Source organism: Arachis duranensis, chromosome 2 (genome assembly GCF_000817695.3).
Source record: "Arachis duranensis cultivar V14167 chromosome 2, aradu.V14167.gnm2.J7QH, whole genome shotgun sequence".
Lineage (NCBI taxonomy): Eukaryota > Viridiplantae > Streptophyta > Magnoliopsida > Fabales > Fabaceae > Arachis > Arachis duranensis.
In genome coordinates, this window is record NC_029773.3 from 156,647 (window position 1) to 179,937 (window position 23,291).

The 23,291-nt window shown below is 34.3% G+C and overlaps 1 protein-coding gene and 1 long non-coding RNA gene across 4 annotated transcripts; one reads left to right on the forward strand and one right to left on the reverse strand.

Annotated features, from left to right (window-relative positions):
- Nucleotides 1-7,402: 7,402 nt before the first annotated feature.
- Nucleotides 7,403-8,988, reverse strand: LOC107460320 (uncharacterized). 2 transcript variants are annotated; one of them, XM_016078679.3, is made up of 2 exons: nt 8,837-8,988; nt 7,403-8,388 (listed from the first exon to the last, which is right to left on the reverse strand). In XM_016078679.3, the coding sequence occupies exon 2, from the start codon at nt 8,386-8,388 to the stop codon at nt 7,693-7,695; it is 696 nt and encodes a 231-aa protein (XP_015934165.1). In that variant the 5' UTR covers nt 8,837-8,988; the 3' UTR covers nt 7,403-7,692. The 2 variants fall into 2 exon arrangements, with proteins under 2 accessions (XP_015934165.1, XP_015934166.1); XM_016078680.3 differs by having other exon boundaries at nt 7,403-8,414.
- A 2,972-nt stretch (nt 8,989-11,960) lies between these two features.
- Nucleotides 11,961-13,722, forward strand: LOC107460322 (uncharacterized). 2 transcript variants are annotated; one of them, XR_001586468.3, is made up of 3 exons: nt 11,961-12,213; nt 12,818-13,028; nt 13,195-13,722. It is a non-coding gene; the product is annotated as an uncharacterized LOC107460322 (long non-coding RNA). The 2 variants fall into 2 exon arrangements; XR_001586467.3 differs by lacking the exon at nt 13,195-13,722 and having other exon boundaries at nt 12,818-13,142.
- Nucleotides 13,723-23,291: the final 9,569 nt, after the last annotated feature.

Below are 23,291 nucleotides of genomic sequence, written 5' to 3' on the forward strand. Positions count from 1 at the left end.
CCTCGTAATGTAATTTCTCACATCTTTTTCAATAAAACTTAATTCACGATGACCCCCTATTGTTGCAACAAATGATTGATATGTTTTGATTGGTCTAATTCCAGCTTCATCATTATTCTCAATTGTACAACGTACAAACATGCTTAACTGCCTATGTTATTTAAGCATCTTTGCTTGATTTGGACAACATGAATGTGAATGATACAAAACAATCTTTGAAATAACCCAAACACCAACATCTTCCAATTATGTATATAAATTGTTGCAGGACAATTTAATCCAGCAGAGGGGTTTATCTTTTGAGTTGGAGATATGTTTAATTTTCATTTCTCCTCTCTATTGCATGTAATCAATTAGTTCTTAATTTCATTTTTTATCCTATTTGTGTTCCTATTTTGGTAGAAAAACTTGCAAGTTTATAATAATATTTATAGAATTTTGCAGCTTCTTCAAGTGTGTTAACATTCATTCCAACCTTGGGCACACATTGCTTTTTAACATCACACACAAATTGAAAAAATACTAAAAACTTATAAGCACGCACCGAGAACAATTCTAGATTACACAAAATTGTGTTTCAAAATGCACCAAAAATGACATTAAACGTAGCATAAAAGGATTCATAAATAAATAATTCAAAACTCCTTCCACTCAAATTCAAACCTTCAGCCATGAGCACTAATTTTCACAAAGAAAAACGAAATTATTCAACTCGTAGGAAAAACGACTACACGAGCATTAATTAGGAATGAAGCAAACTTCGTCAACTTATTCAATTTAAAATAATAATCTGATTCACCCTGGTTCAACTAATTTAAACTTGTATCATTCATTATTTTCGAAAATGAAAAACCTGTTCAAATTTGATTTCCCTGTTTGATTTATAGAAAAATTTGGTCCAAATCTTTAAATCAGATGAAAAAATAGAAAATAGAGAAAACAGAGAGAACGCAGAGAAATTTGAAAAAAAAAGAAATTTGCAGAAAAAGAAACCGTTTACTTTAAAAAGAAGTTATATATAGTGGCACGTTTAGGCAAAAGATAGTTAGAGATAGTGGCGCATGGATGTAAATTAGGTTATACCAACTTGGTTGGGTAATAAACTTGGTTGTAGAGTATTATTGAAAAAATATTAACTAAAAACTGCCAAAATTTATTATTTTTTACTTTATTTAATGCATCCTGTGATAAATAAATACTAAATAAAGTAAATTTAAACTGTGTGAACAAATTGTTTTGTCTCACTACCATTTCTTACTATTACCATATGATTTGAAGTGGTAGTAAATGAGTAAAATCTTACATACGTGTGCGTGTGGTACTAGTGTGGAGTGATTAATAGGAGTGTTCATGGATCGGATCGTATCCGCAGATCCGCGGTAAATATCCGCACCTGATCCGAAAATTATAGATATGATCTGATCTGCAAATTGATCGGATTGAATAGGATCTGATCTGCACCCTTTAAGGATCAGATCACAGATATATGCTCTGCATCCGCGTATTCGATCCGCGGATCTACAGATCCACACAATAATAATTAATATATATATATATATATATATTAGTATTATATTTACTAGTATGTATATTTTAGTTAGTAGTTATTATTCATATATTGTATTATTTTATTTTTGTTATTTAGGAAAAGATTGATTAAAAATATTTTAGGAATAAATAGGTTTAAAAGTGTGAAAAAATATTTTTATTGAATTTTTTACATAAAAATATGATTAAAAAGAGAAGGTTCAATTATGCGGATATACCCGATATCCGATCCGATCCGCAAATGTACAGATCGGATCGGATCCGACACTAAAAGATGTGGATATTATATCCGATCCAATCCAATGGGGATTGTTCTGATTGGATCAAATTTTCGGCCATATCCGATCTGATCCGCGTATAACCCTAGCAATTAATGCCACTTTTATTTTAACAGAAAAATTTTGAGTTAAATTAGAGTGTAAAATATATATTTTTGTCGCTAATGTTTTTAAATTTTTTTTAAAAATATCCCTAACGTTTAATTCGATTCAATTTTGTCTTTAACGTTTGAAATAACTTTCAATTTTACCTTTATAGTAGTCAACCGTTAGTCAACATATTTATTCCAATTTTACCGTTAATTATTTTTTTATTTTCAATTTCAACCCTAATTCTAACCACAAACCCATGTCTCTTAACTTTGAATCCTACCACCTCTGACCACTACCAATAGCCCAACACCTTTCACCTCCATTGTAACCACTCCCATAACATCCATGCCAATCTCTTGTAAGCTTTCATAACCTTTCTTCACTCATTTCCTACAAATTTATCAAAAAAATAAGACTTTAAAAGAACCAAATTTAAAATTCCTATGAATAATTTGCAAGTTTCTACACGACCCAAATTGCTGAAAGTTCAAATTTCAGACACAAATTGCGCCAATTGAAGCTTAAATTTCCAATCAGTAAAAACAGGTAACATAAAGCGTTGAGGGTGTGTGGTTGGGGGAATTATAAATAATTTCTAATTTTAAGATGGAAATATCATATTTCCATGTTTGGTTCAAAGTTTGAAAAGCTATCTCCAAGCAAGTTTGATTCCAGGGAACCAAAATACCATCATTTTAATTTCCATCTTCCCCCTAGGTATTTGATTCCCATGGGAATGGAATCTAAGTAATAAAGTGATACTTGAACCACACAAACATTGAGAAAAATAGGAAGATATGGCAAGCCATAGATGTCATCATGGACAAAAATGAGGAAGAAGTGAAGGACGCAAAGTGGGAACACACGTAGAGCTAGAGAGATAGCTCGGCGGGAGTGACAAAAAAAATATGGGAGTCCACGCCTCTATGCCTCTGGTCGTGATAATACATCGAGCGCTACTGTTGCCGGAGAACAATGTTGTGCCGCTACAAGTGTTGTTTGAGACTATCATTGTTATTGTTCCGCCTTGCCATGCGACGCCCTGTGCCACCCACAGAGTTGTTGCCGATGGCGTCTGCTCCTACTAAAGCAGTTTGCTGTTTTGCATCCACACCGTCTACCGCCATTTTTTGCTCCTGCTCAGCTATACCTCTGCTTGCTAGGATCGCTGCCGGAGGTGACAATGCGAGACAGATTCGGGAGGTGACATAAGGTGGAGACCCGGTCATAGGGGCGGAGAAGAAGAGGGAGGAGGAGGAGCGGCGATGACGCTCGAAAACGAGAGCAGAGAGTAAAAGGGAGGAGGAGGGTTGGCGGAGATATGATGGAGAAGATATGCAGAGGAGAGTAAAAAAAGAATTTCTGAGTTTGATAGTTTGAGGAGAGAATTGAGTGGATGATAGTAAAAAGGGTTTAAGGGTAAAATTGGAATAAAAATGTTGACTAATACTTGCCTGTTTATAACTTAATAGTTAGGATAAAATTGAAATTTATTTCAAACGTTAAAAACAAAAGTAAATCGAATTAAACGTTAGGAGTAGTTTTGAAAATTTTCAAAAAGGTTAGGGATAAAAAACATACTTTACCTTAAATTTGATTAAAACTTGGATTCTAAAGGACCTCCGAGGAGACAATGAGCTTTAGCGCATGATTAAATTAGTATATTGATATATACTTTGACCAAAGCACGATTGTTAAAAATCAAGGTTATGAGAACTGGATCGGTCAATGAACTGATAAGATAATTGGTTCACTTGTTGAATGATCCGACCGGAGTTCAACTGGAGTTCAATCAGTTTAATTAAATATTAAATAAAATTATTAAAAAATTCACATATAATTTTAAATATTTAAATTCAATAATTTCTAACCTAATAATATTCAAAATTTCACAAATTTACCTAATAAATTATCTATAATTTATCAATAAAAATTTGTAAACAACTTCAAATATCAAAGTTTATAACTAAAGCAGATTAAATTGCACGTAAATGACAAACATAATGTTCAACATACAACCAAAAAAATTTAACCATAAGAAAATCAGCAACAACAACATCATTCATTTTCCATAATAAGTAACATTTAGGATAAGAAAACATCAATAAAATCATTATCAATAACTCAACAACTCAAAATTAAAACCAGCCACTCATAATTAAACTTAACTCAGCAACTCAAAATCAAACAAGCAAAAATAAATTGAAGATAAAGAGCTTACTGGCGCGAGGAAGGAAGGGTAGTGATGGTGATGGAGACAGCAAGAGAGAGCTCAAAGCAGGGCCGTGGAGCTTGGCAACGCCACAAGCTCGACCTTCGTGCGATGGCGAGGAGAAGGGGAATGATGAGAACCGCCACAAACGATGAGAACCCAGTATTATTAACAAAAGTATTAACAAATTCTGAAAATTAGCATCTCAGTATTATTACCAAAAGTACAAATTACAAAACAAGCAAAAATAATTTCAAGCAACAATGCTTACCGGCACAGAAGGAGGAAAGGGAAGTGACGCTACCAGAGGAATGGAAACTGCCGGCGAAGACACACACACACACACACATCGAGAGAGAGAGAGAGAGAGAGAGAGAGAGAGAGAGAAGGTTGGTGGCTGCTGCCGCTACGTTTGAAGGAGGTTTGGCACTGGAGTTCTCCAATTTGAATTGTCAAAGAGAAAGAGAGGGGTTGAGTGCATTCGTACAGGTATTACTATTGGGCAATTTTTTTTTTGGTTGCTAAACGATGCCATTTTTCGACGGTTCACCAGTTAACTACCGGTTCGATCGATTATCAATTTTTTATCATACAATTTTTGGAATCAACCAAATCGATCAAGTAATCAGTTTTTAGTTAACCCGGTTGAACCGATCAATTCAGTTCGATTTTCAGGTTAAAAGCTATTATTTCGAAATTCACTTGTTTGCATCTTTCTTTACTATATTCTTGGTACCCAACTACCCATTTCACATAAAAGTAGAAATGGACTATGACTGAAACATAGTTAAATCTAAGTTAAGGGCTGAAAGGAAATTTTCTTAAAGAATCATACAAGTAATCTTATAACTTGTACTTGTCTCGTTTATTCTTTGTATATAGCAAGATCTTAAACACTTATCACGATATTGCGAAGGAAAATGTTAATGGTTTAGTAATCGTGAGAAATAATGAATAAAAATCAAAGCGACTAATACCTTTATATTTTGATCATTTGCATGTAAGTCAGCAAGGTCAACTATTTAATCATTTGCAATTTGCCACATGCTTAAAGAATATGGGCTTGGAGTGAGTTGGATACAATGCATGAAGAAAATTTTAACGCTACCCATAAGGCCATAAAAACAAAAGAACTAATTGCATATAATTGGGCCTTTCCACAGTCAGGGCCCACATGCTACAATTTATGTTAATACATTACACCTGCTTAACTCGTGTATTAATGACAAAAAAAACGTGTGTTGCACCTTTTATCTTTTGTTTTTTATTTTAAGTTACCATTTTTATTTATGAAAATTTTGGAGAATACTAATAAATCTACTTACCAATAAATAAAACTGTTGAAAAATAGATTTTTGCTAATAAAATTATCTGAACCTTAAAAAATTATTTAAAATTTTTAAGATACCCTCTAATATAACCTAACTCTAACTTCTCTTTTTACTTCACACCTCACTTTTCCAATCCCAAATCCCACTATTACTCAAATTCTTTCTCAGTGCCACTCTCATCTCCAACTACCATCATCACTGTCGTCATCACCACCACTGCCATCACCGCCTCCTTTTCTAACACCACTGCCATCACCCCCCCTCCGACAACAGCCTCTGCGCCAGCGTTTCAACTTTGAAGTGCTACTCACGGAGGCCGGAGCTGAGGCTGGAACTGAGAGGTTCAAAGATTCAGCAATACGTCATCATCATAGTCTTTTTTAATTTTCAATTTTTAATTTTTGTTGCTTCATTCTCTAATTCTGCATCTCCAACTTATTATTGAATTGTAGATATATAATTGTTGAATTTGAATGTTTCACTTCTGTTGTTGGAATTTAAATGTGTTTGTAATTCTGTTGCTAACAATATGGTTCAGTTCAGACGTTGTTTGAATTTGAATGTGAAATTCTGAATCTGAATACTCCTCTTTAAAATAAATTTTCCAGCAATGATAAATAACTTCTCTCTTTCTCTCTCTATTTGGGCTTTCTCTCTCACTTTTCCTCCCTTGTTCGATGGTAGTGGTAAAGAAAAAGATTTGAAAATGGTGATGATTGGTAGTGATAGTAGTGGTTGTAGATGAGAGTGGTGGTAAAAAAATATTTAGGTGAAAGTGGTAGTATGGAGTAAAAAGAAAAGTTAGATTATATTATAAGGTATTTTAAAAATTTTAAATAATTTTTTAAGATATGGATGATTTTGTTAGTAAAAATCCATCTTTTATGGATAGAAATGATAGTTTTTGTTTATTTGTGAAAAAATTTGTCAGCATCCTAAATTGTCATGACCTAAATTGTCATGAATAGAAATGATAGTTTACTATTTTTTTTTAAAACATATAAAATATGCACAACGCGTATGACATCTCAGTTGCGAGAAAAAAAACTCAAAAAGTATGTAGAAGATGCAGAAACCTTCAGACGTGGTATAGAAATATGGCAGATTACAAGGTACGAAAATGAACAATGATGTAAAACAGACCATAAGATGGGCAGAAAGGTAAGTGGAATTCAAGATGTGATGGGGTATAACCGTATAACAATCATGAATTCATAATACAGTGCAACATGTCCACTGCGTCATTCTCCAAAAGTTACTTCGTTGATAAGTTACTTCGTTGATTTGTTTTATCATAAACATATCTGATCCTAGTTAACTACAAAAAGGCTTGAATTTGCTTTCATCAAAGTAAGCATAAGTTATTTTTTTGTTTTATATATATATAAGGAGTCGAATACAGAAGAACAATATGAAATTCTAACAGATTTTATTTTTGATATTAGAGTAGCAACGGTGTTCTTTTAAAACGTGGGTTGATGTGAGTGTTATTTTCAAATGTGGAACCATTTAATTAGATAAACAAAAATCGGACCGTCCGATTTGTGAGGATATAGAAATTGGACCGAGAGATTTGTAAGAGTATAAAAATCGGACCGAGGAACGTGTGAGAGTACAGAAATTGGACCGAGAGATTTCTGTTACAAAAAAATAAAAAAATTTGAAATATATAAATCAGACTCTCCGATTTGTGTATCTTCCACACTTTTGAAAAACACAAAAAATTACAATGTTAAGGTATAGCACTACTTTTATATACCAATAAAATAGCCAAAATCTAAATATAGATATTATTTAATGTGCGCAAATCCACAATCAAGATAGTGAAAATCAACGAGTGGAACCTTAAATCCGTAAAGCTAGTAAATAAAGAAAGTTGTTCATAACCAGATAATAGCTGATATAATATAAGGATATGAACATTAAAATGACAATGAAAATAAGCATAACTTCACTAGTTCTACTACCTTATATATTCGAGAGCAGGTATAATCACAATCAAATTAACATCTATGTGTACATGTGCGTTGGCTTACATGCTCTAAACACGAAATTTGCACGGGGATATCATGCAAGTCAAGTCTCGCAAAGCGATCATAAAGAACATAGCTACAAGAATAACAGAGAGTACTATATGAACAAATTTGTTTAGTAACCCTGAAGAAGAAAAAAGGACGCACCAGAAGATTTATGAGAGCATAAATTTGGTTCTGGTGGCAATCTATCAAATCTATTGCCAGATAAAAGCAAGGACAACAAAGAAGACGACAAACAGAAGGAGCCTCTTCAGGTAATAATCTTGTTGCCCTTGACCAGCATGCAGAGGATATCTATGAGCATGGACACCGTGAAATGAATTAGAGTATCCATAAGGATAACCAGCTGCTCCACCATACATGGACCCATTATGATATCCGTGCAATTGAAAGTTGAACAGGGATGGTATAAAACCACCAAATGCCGCAGACAAGGTGAAATTCCCAAATCTTGCAGTTGCCATTGGTGCAAAGCCTCCCAAGCCACCCATTAGACCAAATCCATGTTGATGAAAATGGTTTGCTTCGGGAGGAGGAGCTGCAGTTTCAGGTCTCTGACCGGTAGGACGATGAGGGATATTAAGACCCGGAATAGTTTTTGATCTCGGGTCAGTTGATGTCTTCCCTCTCCCATACAATGGAACCAGCTTCTCCTCCTCAATGGCGGCCTTGCAGACGGGGCATTCTTGCGATTGCGAGTGGAGGTGCAGCCACTTGTAGAGACATGGCCAGCAGAAGAGGTGGCCACACAAAGTGATAATTGGGTCTTGTGCTAAATCAAAGCATATGTTGCATTCAAAGTTGCCAGCATCATTGTTGTTATTGCTGTTGTTCGAGTACGAAGGGCTTGGGGGAGACTTGCTCGTTGATTCCCCAAACCCACTTGCCATCTGCAGAACCCTAAACCTTCAGATTCCTATGCAGATTTATCTACAATCTATTATTAATTACGTATGAATTTCTCCTACTGTAAACATATCATTATTTGGAATAGTGCTCAAAGATTTTATATCCGATTCATAATTCCTAATTCCATTGTTTTAAAGCAGCAAAATACATTTCAACAACAGAGAGTCAGAGACCATGTAAAAGCTCCATTGAAGGACGGAAAAGAAAGAACCCGTAAATTGCAAAATAAATTAAATTGAGAATATAATCGATACATGAATATCCATGAAAAATACAAGGGAATTAGTGTGAACACGTTCAAATTAACAATACCGCAGATCTGGTTTCATCAAAATCACAGAACGAGGGAATTAGGGCTAACAAAAGAGCACAAGGAAACGAAATTGACGAAGAAAGAAAAGGAAATCAGAGGAATAGTTGAAAACAAACCTGCAGACACCAAAAGAAGTAAGAGAGGGGAGATATCAGAAACGCGATCGATCCCGCATGTCAAAAGTCAAAAATACAAAATGGAAAGCAGGAGCTTCAGTTAATTTTTGTTTGTTTGTTTGATATGCGATTTCTTCATAAAACAAACTGGAAAAATAAATGAGTTTAATTTAATGCAAATTTATACGACGTCTTTATTGTATTTATTTATCTTATCCAAAATGTGTTCTGTAAAATACATTTTATATTTATAGCTCAAATAACATAATTTTTTTTTATAAAAATTTTCAGTTAAAATATTATTGGATCAAATTTTTCTATTTTTGATAAAAAAATTATTTTTTATATTTATCGGTTGAGCTAATATATGTTTTTAGGCAAAAATTAAGATAATTATTAATAAAAAATTTTAAATATTTTATTTTAATAAATATATAATATTTATATTGAAACTAAATTTTGAACATTTTTCTATAACAACTTTTGTATTAAATAATTTTAGCATATATCCTTAAAATACATGTTAGATAAATATTATATTTTTATAAATTTTTTAAAAGATCCAGTATATTATTTATTTATCTATTGGAGTAGACTACTATATATTATATATAATGAGATATTGGAAAAATTTGCTGTAGAAGTTTTTACTTTTAAAATGTCTTTTATTATATAATATTTTTACTATTTTCAAGATTTAAATTTAAATTTTTAAATAAAATAAAAATATTAATTATCTCAATTATTTAGATATTTATTATTATTCTATATATTTAATAAATAAAAAATGAATTAATAAATATATTAGAGTCTATTAATATAATAGTTTTTTTTATCATATGATTAGTTAAAGATGATAGTAGATACGAAGCTTTTCGAATATGTGATTCGCAAATAACTTTTTATCAAACGAAAGAATAATTTAATTATAAACAAAAAATAATATTTAAAAAATTATAAAAATATATAATGTTTAATCTTAATTAAATTGTTAATCTTCGAGTATACCAAAAAATGTAAACAACTTGATCATTATCGTCCATACGAAATGGAATTTTTTTTGTGTACAAAGATATATAAAAAAAAGGACAACAAGAGAACAAAAAAAAAAAAAGAAACAATAGGATGTACAAAATTTATATTCTAAGTCATTCTGTAGCAGATGAAATATGAATGTGTATAACTGTAGCCAGTCTCCTGCTGTATAGTTCTCACGGGCTCTCTCTTTGGCCAACTAATCTACCACTGCATTCGTACATCATTGGATAAATACAAAACATAGCTCCTAACTTGGGTTATGTTTGAGCTCAAAAATTCTTTGCAATAAGCTTAATTTCTCTCCCCATGGTCTTTTGGATAACAATAGTAATTAACAAGGAAAAAGGTATACATTGAATCAATCTCACAAATCACACAATTCACTCCAATCTCAAAAGCCATCAACAGTTCATACAAAATCGTCTAAATTGCAGCACACATGACACTTACTCCATGGACTTTACCGGAGCTGCCATGAATCCAATTTCCTGTTTCACCGCGGAGGACACATCTAAAGCCAACTAGCTTCTCCTCTTGGAAGATATTTCCATCACAATTCAGCTTTAGGTACCTAAGTACCGGATATATCTATGACCTGGGAAGGACATGCAAGATGTCATGGGTGTTTGATAACTCAGTCTCTCTTAAGGTTTCTACCATTGCTTGAGTTTTGTAGCCTACCAAATAAATAGTGGACCTTTTTATTAATGATGAGATCTTCATTGTGATAAATTTAAATGCACCACAATTCAGCTATAAATATTTTTAAGTTTTTGTCTCAAATTCCTCAATGCATCCAAATTTTAAAGTCTTGACCGTTGAAGAAAAGAGTATCGGTGAACCCTAGAAATGGACAAATCTGTCTTACTTTCGTGCAGTCCTTTAGATAGGGCAATGTGATCTTTATATGGGCTTTGCACCAAAGACAGATGACTGATGCCGCCAACTAACAATGACATCGCAACTCTGCGGTTGGAAGAGCATGATTGAGGCCCAACTATGAAAACAATAAGATTTTTTCAAGGATTTTAGGCTTTCAAATCCATCTCTAGTCTTCTTGAATATTCCAATCAATAGCGCATTCTAAGAGTCAAAGATATCCATTTTTGGTAGAATAGACCCTATTGATCCATCTCGACCCAAGCTCACTGTCAATATTAAAAGGCACTGATGGCTCAAAATCTCATGTTACATCTCCTCTGACATGAAAAAATAAAATTGATTGGTTGCCAAGCATTATCTGCATTGGCATCACTTATCTTATAATTATATTCAGTTATTTTAATAACTTTCATCTTCTTCCCCAACTATACCAGTTCTTATCCAAAGATAAAACCAAAAGGGATTAGACAAGGGCACAATCGACCATGTAAAGCCATCCTTGAAACTAGTTGCAACTTTGATAATAGCCTTTAAAATAGGAGAAGAATGATATTCAGCTTGAATATAAAAAAATATTTCTATTTAAGAGATACTTTTTTTTTTCAAAACTTGAACCCAAAGCTTGTCTTAATGATGAATAATCTGCCAAACTAATTTATCCCGCAATGCTAAATTAGCAAGGTGAGAAACTCGGAAGGCTAGACCACTGAATCTCTTAGGGGTAATGAGGGTCTTCCAAGAGGTTAGATGGAGGCCCTGAGAATTACAGGTACCTCTCCACACAAATTGGTGCACCATCTTATCAATCTCATTACAAGTGGAAGAAGAAAGATAACTAACTTGCATCTTGTAAATAAAAATTGATGAAATTACCAATTTCGCAAGGCAAATCTGGCCAGTTCTGTTAAAGAATATGTCCTTTTATAAAGCAAGTCTCCTCTAAATTTTATCTAGTCCATTGTTAAACTCTGCTTTTGATGTTCTAGAATTACCCAGTATCACCCCCAATTGCATACCCAAGGAGTTGGCAAACCTAATAGAAGAGTAGGGATGTCAAAAATCTTCGGCGGAGTGAGTATTCGCTAGGATTTATCCATCAAGGGGCAAATATGGGGGGAGATTTTGTACCCGTGAAGACGGAAGATGGGGATCCGTTTATTATATGGGACGAGGACAGAAATAGAGGCCTCCCTCCATGGTGAAACTCCCTCTCCTCTCACCACTACCAGTCATCACCACTGTTTGCCATCTCCTATCCCCTCACCACCAACGCCAAGCTCCTACCACTACCAGTCACCACCACCATGGAGAACGTTGTCTTCGTGCCTGGCCAGCCGAGGAGAACATCACGATCGCCGCTTGACCCAGCCAAGGCAGCAGCGTCGCGTCAGAGCCTGTTTGCGTCTCCACCTTTTCGCGACGTCGCTGATCTTCACCATCAGCTCCTCTTCCTTCTGGTAAATCAGCCTCTATGAGCTCCCTATTTAAATTCGTTCAGTTATAGTTTTAGGGTTCATCTATCATATTATCTTTGTGATTTTAATTTACTTTGAAGAATTTGTTAATTATTATAGCATTGTTTATAATCTATGTGACTTATATTAATTATAATTTATATTTTTTACTCTGATTATTCCCTTGATTTTGATTCTGTTCATTATCATTCATATTTCTGTGGTTTATGTGATTGTTTGTATTTGATTTCTGTGTTTTGATTTCTGAGATTTGATTTGTGTTATTGTGATTTTTTTGTTAATTGTTATGATTTAGATTTATTGTTTTAGAGTTGACAGAACGTCTTCCGTTAATGCATTGAGTAATACTCTTAAGAAAAGTACACCATCGGAAGAACCTATAGCCATTAATCTTGAAAATACTCGAGAACCTATATCCCATTGAGTATTTTGTACATTTCAGCTATTGCAGCATCTCCAAGTCTTTGAACCAACAGATCGATGCATATCTGCATTAGGATATAGTCAGTTGAGTGTTGTGTTGATAAAATTTGTTCATTCAATTGTTAGCCAATTAAATTTTGTGTAAATTGTAATGGTATTGCAGGAAAACCATTGGTTGAACCAAAGGTGAAAAATATGAAACTTGACTATTTGAATATGATTCTATAAGCATAAATAAGACAATTAGGAGAGGGAAGATGACAGAAAAGTGAAGAGCATACTTTGGCTTTGTACTTCTCTTCCTGTGAAACAACAGTAAATAGAAGTTTTCTTCCGGGCCTTGTCGCAACATATGTAACAACCTAATATATTTGGTAAGTTGGTTTTTTTTGAATATGTTTGGTAGAGATGTTTGTTGTTTATTATTGTTTTAAGTATTTGAAGACAATGAAAATTATGTTTGTAATGACAATTGAGAATTATCTTTATTTTTTCTGTTTTTTATTTTTTATTTTTATTATTTTTTATAAAAATTCGCAGATATCTGCGAAAACCCTGGTTCCCGATGGATACGGAGTCTCCATTACCCGTCGTGGGGACGGGACAGGGAAGGCGACAGGTTTTAGAGGCGGGGGAGGGGGGGCATGTCCCTGCCCCCATGGGAACTCGTTGAGCATATCCTTTCTTTGCATTGAGACATTGATAGAGCAGATTACTCTAGATTTCTTGATGTTCACCTTCATACCAGAAGCTATACATAAATAATTCAAACTTTGGAGAACATGAATAACTCAAGTCCTAGTTGCTTTACAGAAAAGAACAAAATCATTAGAAAATATCAAATGAGATATAGTCGGACCACTTCTAAAAATCGTGACAGGGTCCCAAAATTCTTGCTCCATTGCTGAGATATATAGCAGCCAAATCTTTCCATACAAATTACAGATAGGTAAAGAGATAAAGAGTCACTTTGACGGAGTCCTTTCTTAGGTTAGAAGCTACTCAATTTATTACCATTCCACATAATAGAACGAGAAGATGCACTAAAAAAATATTGGGTACTGTCAGATTTATCGTAAGAATAACAAAAATAATCCGATGGTATAAACCTTACAGGTAACTTGTGACAGAATATGACGATTCAGAGACAAAAATCTGACGGTAAGGTTGGCGCCATAAGTTGAGATTTCGCACCACTATACCGTCAAAAAATCCAACGGTAAATCCAATAGAAATCTATTTTTTTATTTTTTTTAAATCAACCTGGATAATTGCTACCGTCGGAAAATTTTGTGTGTAAATCCAATAGTAGCGTCAATTTTTTTCTGTTTTTTTTTTCAATCTATAATGGACCCGATAATTAATAATTGATAGTCAATTCTCAACAAATAAATTTTATAATTTTTTTTATAAATTTTTATAAATTCACAACAAAATTTAGTACACAAAATAATTCATAATGTATCACATAATCTAATACAATAAATAAATAAACACCAAATTTACTATAAATTTTCAAATTCTGTGTTCCTAAGAATTTGGTTAACAAAATCCTTAACTTATTTACATACATGCAATCTATATTTTTTTAAAAGAGTAATACCCCAAATAGGTCCCCAAAGATTTGGCTATTCGAGAGATTTGGTCCCCAGAAAAATTAACTAAGTCCCCAGTCCCTAAAATTATTAGATATATACCATATACGTCCCTGCTTCAGGTTTAGCTGGTTAACCAAACACTCTCTCTCCTATGTGGAGATGATCAGTGTGACGTGTCAGATTAAAAGCTATGCGTCGCTTTCAAGATACATTGGTCCCTGCACAGGTGGCCAAAATGATGTCGTTTAAGGGCTTCTTCAAACGACGTCATTTTGAGTGGGACAGATTAGTCCCCAAGCTTTCTCATGTCAATGTTATAAAACGGCAGCGTTGTGAATGGGACCTAGTATAAAAATGCACATCCTTTTCCCTTGGCTCTGTAAAAATGACCTAAAACCCCAAACCCTTGCCCAGATTTTACAAGATAACCCTTCATCTTCCTCAACTCCATTAACGTTGACTGAAGTCTGTAACAGTGGTTTGACAAAGCTGACGGCGACTGGGTGGTGGCGCTAATGTGTTGTGCATATCTCCATTGTTGGAGGTAAGTTTACTAATTTTTTTCTGAATTAATTTGGAGGTGAAGATTGAAGTATGACGAACATGCATGTCATGTATAGGGTAGATCAAAGATACTGTGTTGCTAGTGTAGGTTAAGTCAGAGTTGTAAAGTGATTTAGGTTGTGCCGTTTCATAATAACGTTACCAATGTCGGTGTTAAAAAATTGGATTCTATTTTAATGTTCTTGTAATGTGTTCGTTGCTTGTTTAAGTTGTGATAAAGTTTTATTTTGTTATATTTAGATGAGTGAAGACGTGGTACCTGTATTTCATCACGGTGAAAGCTTTGTTAGAGACAACAAGGGGATACTTGTACATCAATGGAGAAGCTAAGAAGTTTCTCCCAATGGACATTGACTTGATACCTGAAGAAACTTTTTTTGGACTTGGGTTACTATGACTACAAGATAATGTTTTGGTATGATCCTACTTCTGCTGACCTAGAATCCGGTCTTCACCTAATTCATGGAGACAAAGAGATCAGAGCTCTACAAAAAGAACAAAATGCTAAATGAAGATACTGACAAATTCTACATCTATTTTGACCATCCAATCATGGAAGATATGGAGTTCATTGATGATGATGATGTTAGTGTTGAGGAGGTGGATGTGCAAGAGGTTAGTGCTAAGAATGATGGTGTTGACAATGATGCAGATGTTGAGAGTTTAGATAGTGATGATGGGTATGAGTCAACAGAAGATGCATTATACAAGCCCCCACCTTCCGGATATGGTTTTTTGGATTCAAGTGAAGAGGAAGAGTCAGTCGGAGCTGGTAAGAAAGGAAAGAATAACGGGAAGAAGAAATTCTCAATGAAGACCTTGCATAAGAAATCAAAAGTTAGTAAGCATGTTAATGGGCCAGTTGGTAAGGACAATAGCAAGTCAAAAAGAACAAGAATTAGAAGAGAAGAGGTAGCTGGACCATCTGTTCATAAAAAGTGGTTCATGTTTCTCAATTAGCACCCGTAACTCAGGTATTGATGATTAACACTTACCTTCTTATACTAAATGTGATATATTGTGCAGCTTGAGATCTGTGATAACATGTTTAGGTTTCAGGTTTTTTACAGCAATTAGTTGCTCTATTATAGGGACCTACTTGACATATAATATTATTATTCAGGGACCTATTTGATTTATAACATACATCATAAAGAATTTAATTGTCCTAATAAATTTGCTCATGTATGAGGTTACTCAACCTGAAGCACCAACCAATGCTACTATACCAGATGTTGGAATGAATGTAAATGCTGCAACTGTAAGTATGCTTGATAATGTGTTTTACTATTAATTACTAAACACTAGATACTAATATCTTATGTTAGAATACTCATAATTGTTTACAATTCTATCAGGGAAGACAAACTCAGCCTCAACAACCTTTTAGACGTCTAAAGCAGACAATAATTAGGCCCAAGAGTCAGGAAAGTGTGAGTGCTAAGACAATGGCAGCTGCAAGTAGTGGCACAACCTCTAGAATGTTCAAATTCATTCCAACTCCCGGACTGAACCTCTCTAAGAAGAAATGATACTTTCTTGAAATTTATTGTGAAAGGGACAAGACCTTGTTTGTTATTTTGAAGAAAATAGACCTCCACTTTTAATACTTTTTGTGTTACCACTTTACATCAATGTGTGTAGAAGGAAATAGACCTTCTTTGGTTTGTTAACATTTTGATACAATTTATGTACATATTTTATGTTTATGCTACTTTATGTTAATATTTTGATGCATGATACTTGAATATCCTGGTTTGGATTATATATTTTGTAATATCCACTTGGCCAAGTTACTTTGCATACTCTGATTTAAATATAGACTAGATTCAATTTAGCATCATTGACAACCTCTAATGTTCATTTAACTAAAATGAGTCATTCAAATACAATATTTTTTCAACAAACGTACGATGCTAATTGCTTAAATAACCACCACATAGATACAAAATAAAATCACAACTACAAGTGCACCTATTATTACACTACTAAACAACCTGAAAACACTATCTTTCTTGAGTTTTGAACTATCTTCATTCTTCTTTTTTAAAATCTCCTCCAATTGTTGAACTCTCTCTTCCAAGCTATAATTTAAACTTGCACCAAATTCTTCACCCACGCATGTCTCCACATAGTCCAATCTACTGCTTTCAACTGCATCATCCACCAGATACCCAAAAATCTCATCAAACCGTACAAAAAAAATCACAATAACCTTGCTTTTTCTGCAATCAGAATAACAAAACAAAAATCATAACATTAGTCTTAGTCCCCAATTATCAAAATTATAGCACCACAAAAATCCACCACTCTAAAGTACCTTGAAGTGAGGACAGCCAAAGAACAGCCTATTCGAGTTCTCTACTGTGCGAGACCTGGATATTACGGCATATGTCTTGCACTTGCACATAGGATGTTCTCCTCTTCTAAGTCGCCCCTTTTGGAAGCCAGTTGAACCGTTGTCAACACTGAAGACATCATCGATAGTTCTTCGACCGTGTCTCCGACTTGCAACTGATGTGCTGCCCCCACTCGCCATCACCTTCTTCGAAGCCAAAGACTCTCTCTCACATACTAAGATACATGAGTTGGAGATAAAGAGATAAAGGTTAAAGATGAAGACCTAATTTTATGTTGATCCCCTTTGAAACAGCGACACATTGCGTCTCTCACAACGCTGCCATTTTATAACTTTGGCATGAGAAAGTTTGGAAACTAATCTGTCCAACTCAAAATGACGTCATTTGAAGAAGCCTTTAAACGACATCGTTTTGGCCACGTGTGTAGAGACTAATGTGTCCTGTAAGCAACGCGTAGCCTTTAACTTAACACGTCACGCTGATCACCTCCATGTAGGAGAGAGATTGTTTGGTTAATTGGCTAAACCTAGATCAGTGACGTATATGGCATATATCTAACAATTTCGAGGACTGGGGACTTAGTTAATTTTTTTGGGGCACAAATTTGTCAGACGGCCAAATCCTTGGAGACCTATTTGGGATATTACTCTTTTTTTAATAACTCAAGTCATCACTTCGCAATTTAATAATTGAATTTAACATTGTGTATGTTAAGATAAGCATGTATAAAATAAATATTACTCAGTTATATTTTATTTAATCATAAAAATAGAATACGTTTTCCATGTATTGTGTATTTAATATTAATTAAAATGTGTAATATGTATTTTGTGTATTGCTTTTTTAAATATTAAAAATATGTTTTCTGCGTATTATCTTTTCAAATATTTAACAAATACAATACCTCCAAGCATATTGCTATAGATAAATTAAAAAAAATTGCTACTATAATTCACTCTTTGTAAATTGTTCCGCATCAAAATTTTAAAAAATACTATAAAATTCAATAATTAAGTGTTACACCAAAGTTTGATCAATATAAAAAAATAAAATGATAAATAAGATTTTAAAAATTAACACTACTTCACACGAATTAGTCCCTTAAAAATATCAATAAAATTATCTATAACTATAATTGTAGATGCATTACTTTTAAATTAATCTTTATAATTAACATAACAAATCTAAATCTAAACTAATTTATCCATATTTACTATCATAAAAAATTTTATTGGTATTTTTTTGTTTAATCACTTTGTTGGTCCCTATAGTTTCGCGAAATTTTCAATTAGGTCCCTATACTTTTTTTCCTTTTAATTGGGTTCCTGCACAATTTTTTTTTCAATTAGGTCTCTACCGTGACCAAACAGTTTGATTTAACGGAATATTCTGTTCCTAAATTAATGATTCTCTAACTTTTTCCTAAATCCCTAATTCTCTTTCACTCTTATTTTTTTAAAGACTAAAATAGCCCTCCCAGACTTAAAACAAAAACTATTTAGTCTCCCAAACTTGGAGAAAATCTCTTCACATTCCTCTCCTTCTTCGTTCGTTTGTTGCATACTCCATCATTAGCCGAGATCAACTCAACTGGAACATTGCTGGCGGCTGTCACTTCTCCGGTGTCACCGCCATCATTGTAGCCGTTGCTGCTGCTTCTAGGTAAGACAATGCTTAACCTTCTCAATCATTGAAAGGTTTTTCTTTTTTTCTCTTGGAGAAATTTGCCACATTATTTATTAGAGCTTTCTTTTGTTCTAAAAATGGTTGAGTAGGAATTTATGGTATTATATTTTCTTATTTTTAGTATTTAGTTATGGGTGATTCGGATTTCACCATTGAGGTCCACCATGGTGGGAAATTTGTTGATAGTGGACACAGATTAGAGTATTTAGGAGGAATGGTTGTGGAGAATTTACATTTTAACGTTGATGAATGCTCATTGCAAGAGATTGTGAGCGAGTTAAAGCAACTAGGGTATAAGGGATACGCCAGGTTATAATACAAGGAACCTGGGATAGATTTGAAGTCAGGTCTTAGAGAGATGAAGTCCGATGGGGATGCGATGAGAATGGCTAGGTCATTGGTGTCAAGTTCGTGCAAAAATTGTGAGGTATACATTGTCGATGGAGTTAGAGAAGGTAACAGGATTGAAATCACTTTTAGTGATGTTGATTATGTGCCAGAGAAAGGTGAAGACAGTGGCTCTGGGTTGATAGAGGTTGAAGTGAATGCTGAGTCAGAGCCTTCTACCGATGAAGAGGTATTTGATGATAGTGCTGATGATAGTGATCATGAGAATCACTTTGGGTTTGAGGTAGAGGATAATGATCTATAATCAAATGCGTTTGGGGAATTCACTGGCCCACTAAAAGATGAAGGACCTGCAGCAGCTAGAACAGCTCAAGGTGATGAAGGTTTAATGGAGGGTGATGAGCAAGTTGGGGGCATATCTGATGGATATAAGACTGAAGATATAGACAGTTATGAGGGAAACTTTGATGATATGATAAAAAATAGGAGATTTTCCAAATACAATGAGACAGAGATGAACAGAAAGTATGAATTTCGGGTGCTGGAATTTAAATCACTAAATCAATTTAAAGATGCTATTAAGGAGCATGCCCTATTAAATGGTTGGGACATCAGGTTTCGAAAAAATGATAAGGTGAGGTGCAGAGTTGTTTGCAAAGGAAGAAAAGGAAAGTGCAAGTGGGTTTATTTTGAAAGTAAGGTTGGTGGTTCTGACTGTTTCAGGATCAAGACTTTGAATGAAAAGCATACTTGTGGAAGGAGTTATAGCGGAAGACTTGCATCAAGCAGTTGGATTTCAAAGAAGATTGCCAACAACATTAGCAGAGGCGAGGAAATGAAGCTTGCGACAGTTATTCAGACCATCCAAGACAAATATATAGCCAATATCACTGTTGGTAAGGCTTACTGGGCAAGGAGGAAGGCAAGAGAAGAGGTACATGGGCGGGCAATCCAATAGTATGCTAAGCTAAGGGATTACTGTGCAGAGATACTTAGGACAAATTCAGGATCTAATATGAGCATATTGGTTGATAGGCCTTCTCTTTTGCACCAACCCCGATTTATAAGAATGTATATGTGCCTTGATGCAGTCAAGAAAGGCTTCTTGGCAGGTTGTAGACCAATTATTGGCGTGGATGGTTGTCACTTGAAGGGTGGCCATGGACAGCAATTGCTAGTTGCTGTTGGCAGAGATCCGAATGATAATTACTTTTCGATTGTTGTGGCTGCAGTAGAGGCAGAGATTAAGGACAGTTGGGGGTGATTCCTGGAGATGTTGTTAAATGGCATTGGAGAATCAAGAAAGTGGGTTTTCATGAGTGACCAACAAAAGGAGAAAATATGTGGCCAAAGATACAATGTGATACCATCATCCCTCCAATTTATAGTTAAACCATGAAGGCTAAGGATGGTTAGTGTTCCGGGGGTTACCTGACATTGTAGGTCGACCTCGGACGAGATCTCCTGTTGTGGCCGGAGCGGTCGTATCTGACTTGTTGGACCTAGTGGTGCTGCTGATCCTTCGTCTTCGGAGAGTAGTGGTACCTGCAAGAGACTCCGATTCTTAAGTTAGCACAGGCTTTAGGCAGGTTTATTGTGTAGAATCAGAATCTGAGTTATACCTGGGTGCTCCAGTGTATTTATAATAGTGTAGAGTGACCTTTCTGGAGATAAGATAGTTATCTTATCTTATCTTTGAGTGAAGTCATCTTATCTTTAAGAGGAACTGCCTTATCCTTCTTTAGACTTTGCCGCCTTTAGATTTGGACTGTGTTCCTTCGTTTGGGCCTGTTTGGGTCTTTTAGTCGATTTGGCCGAACTCTTTTTAAAAGAGGTCGGGGAGCCTGACCTGAGGAGGTCAGTCGTTTTGCCTTTGATCAACCCAGGTCGCATAACTCGACCCAGGGTATGAACAGTTAGGATAAGGGAGCCTGATGAAAACAAAACACAAACAAAATATAGAAGAACTGGAACTTCTCTTACCTACAGTAATTATAGCCAATATGGATACAACAGGAGAAATTGTCCAAATCCTATAATGACAGGTATTAGTTGCTCTTTTATTTTGTTGATGTGTTGAAGAACTATTACTAATTCCTATTTGATGTTGTAGCTCCTAAAGGGACACAATAATCTGATGTTGCTACTGGAAATGGAGGAGGTGATGCTGCTGCTAATGAACCTGTTGCTGCTGTTGAAACAAATGAATCTGAAGCTACTGCTACTACTAGATCCAGGGTGGTTAGAGGAAGGGCAGAAAAGAACAGCAGTAGGGATGGAAAGAGGAAGGGATAGAGGGAGCGCTGCACCTATGACTATACCACCAACTCAGGAAGCAAACACCGCTGCACTAGCATCTCAACCTTTACCTAAGACCAAAGTCTTTGGTGTGAGAAGAAGTGGAAGACTCAAGATAGGAGTTAAGAAGGCAACAAGTCAGCCACCTGAACTTGTTGACCTCACACTTGATTGAGACTGAAGACTCTTTAGGGTATTCTTTTGATATGTATTGTGTTATGTAGAATTTTTAGTATTCACCCGTGACTCTGCTTTTTTTATGGTTTGGACCACTTTTATTATGTAGTGTGAACCACTTTTGTTATGTGAGTGAAAAACTGTTATGAGATGGTGGAACATTTATTTTGTGGCTATCTAGGTGTCTTGCAATATATAATACAAAAAATAATGATGTCTATTATAATTCAATGCATCTTTCGTTTTAATTACTTTTTTCTCTGTATCATATTTCTATGCATATTAAATAGCAAATGAATAACTTTCATTTAGAGAAATTAAACAACATTTGATATATCTTCATTGCACTCAAAACAAACAGTACACTTTTGACTTATATAGACTATTATATTCTCATAACAACCATACTTTCTACATCTTTACATATAACATTGTAATAATCAAAACACCAAATATCAAAATCAGCATAGTTTGCATCTTGTTTTACTTTTTCATAGTATCTTCCAGTTTGGCAAATTGCTCTTCGACTGAACTTAGCTCACCACACAATCTTTCTACACAAGCATCTATTTCTCCAACCTCTGCAATTAATCTCTCTAGATCTATACTTAATCTCTCTGTATCTTCCTTTCTTGTGCCTCCAATTCTCTAATCCTTCCAAATTCTTGCTGTGAATCCATTACTCAATCTTTTTCAAATAATTTTTTTTCTTTTCTATTAACCCACTCAAAAAACTTTTATTTTCTGTTAGGGCAAGAAATGAATCTTTTGTTTGGATTTCTTGATGTACTTGAACTCCGAAGAATCAGAGTGTCTCCACAAAAGCAACGACCTTCCTTTCCTTTTACTTCAACCATCCACTCTTCTCATCTTCTTCATTATCAATCCATTTGAAGAACTTGCATTTTGACGTTCTCCCACAACTAACATACCTTCTTCCATAGTTTGCTACTGTTGAAGAAGACATCACAGCAATTGCCTCACCACAAAAATAAAAATGTCTCTTCTTGACGAAGATTTTGAAACTAGAGGCTCCTAAAGATAAGTGACTTTGATCCATAAGTATTCATAGAGTAAAAAAAGCAAACAGAGGAAAAAAAGTTTGAGAAAGAGACGAAGAGAGTGAAAACTCAAAATCCTACTTATTCTCAATTATTTGTAAGGGGTAGATGAGAGTTATAATAGTCAATTTATCCATTCTTAATTTTTTTTGTAATGTTTATTATCAAGAGGGACCTAATTTAAAAAAAAATTTGTGTAAAAACTCAATTAAAAAAAGTATAAAAATTTAATTGAAAATTTTGTAAAACTATAAAAATTAATAAAATAATTAAACTTTGGTCTATGAGAATGTATCTGTCAATTACGCGATATAAACCAGGGGATAAATCACACATGATGTCATTACTCATAACTCATAAGTCATAACTCAATACCGGGCATTCCTACGTAACTAATACAATTCCATACAAGATTACAAGTAGCATTATTATTGCAATAGATGAGCTAACAAGTATTAATGTGTTTATTGATTTATTTTTATTAATTAAATGTGTAAAATAATAATAATTGTGAGCTTAATCAAAATATTAAATTATACTATTTT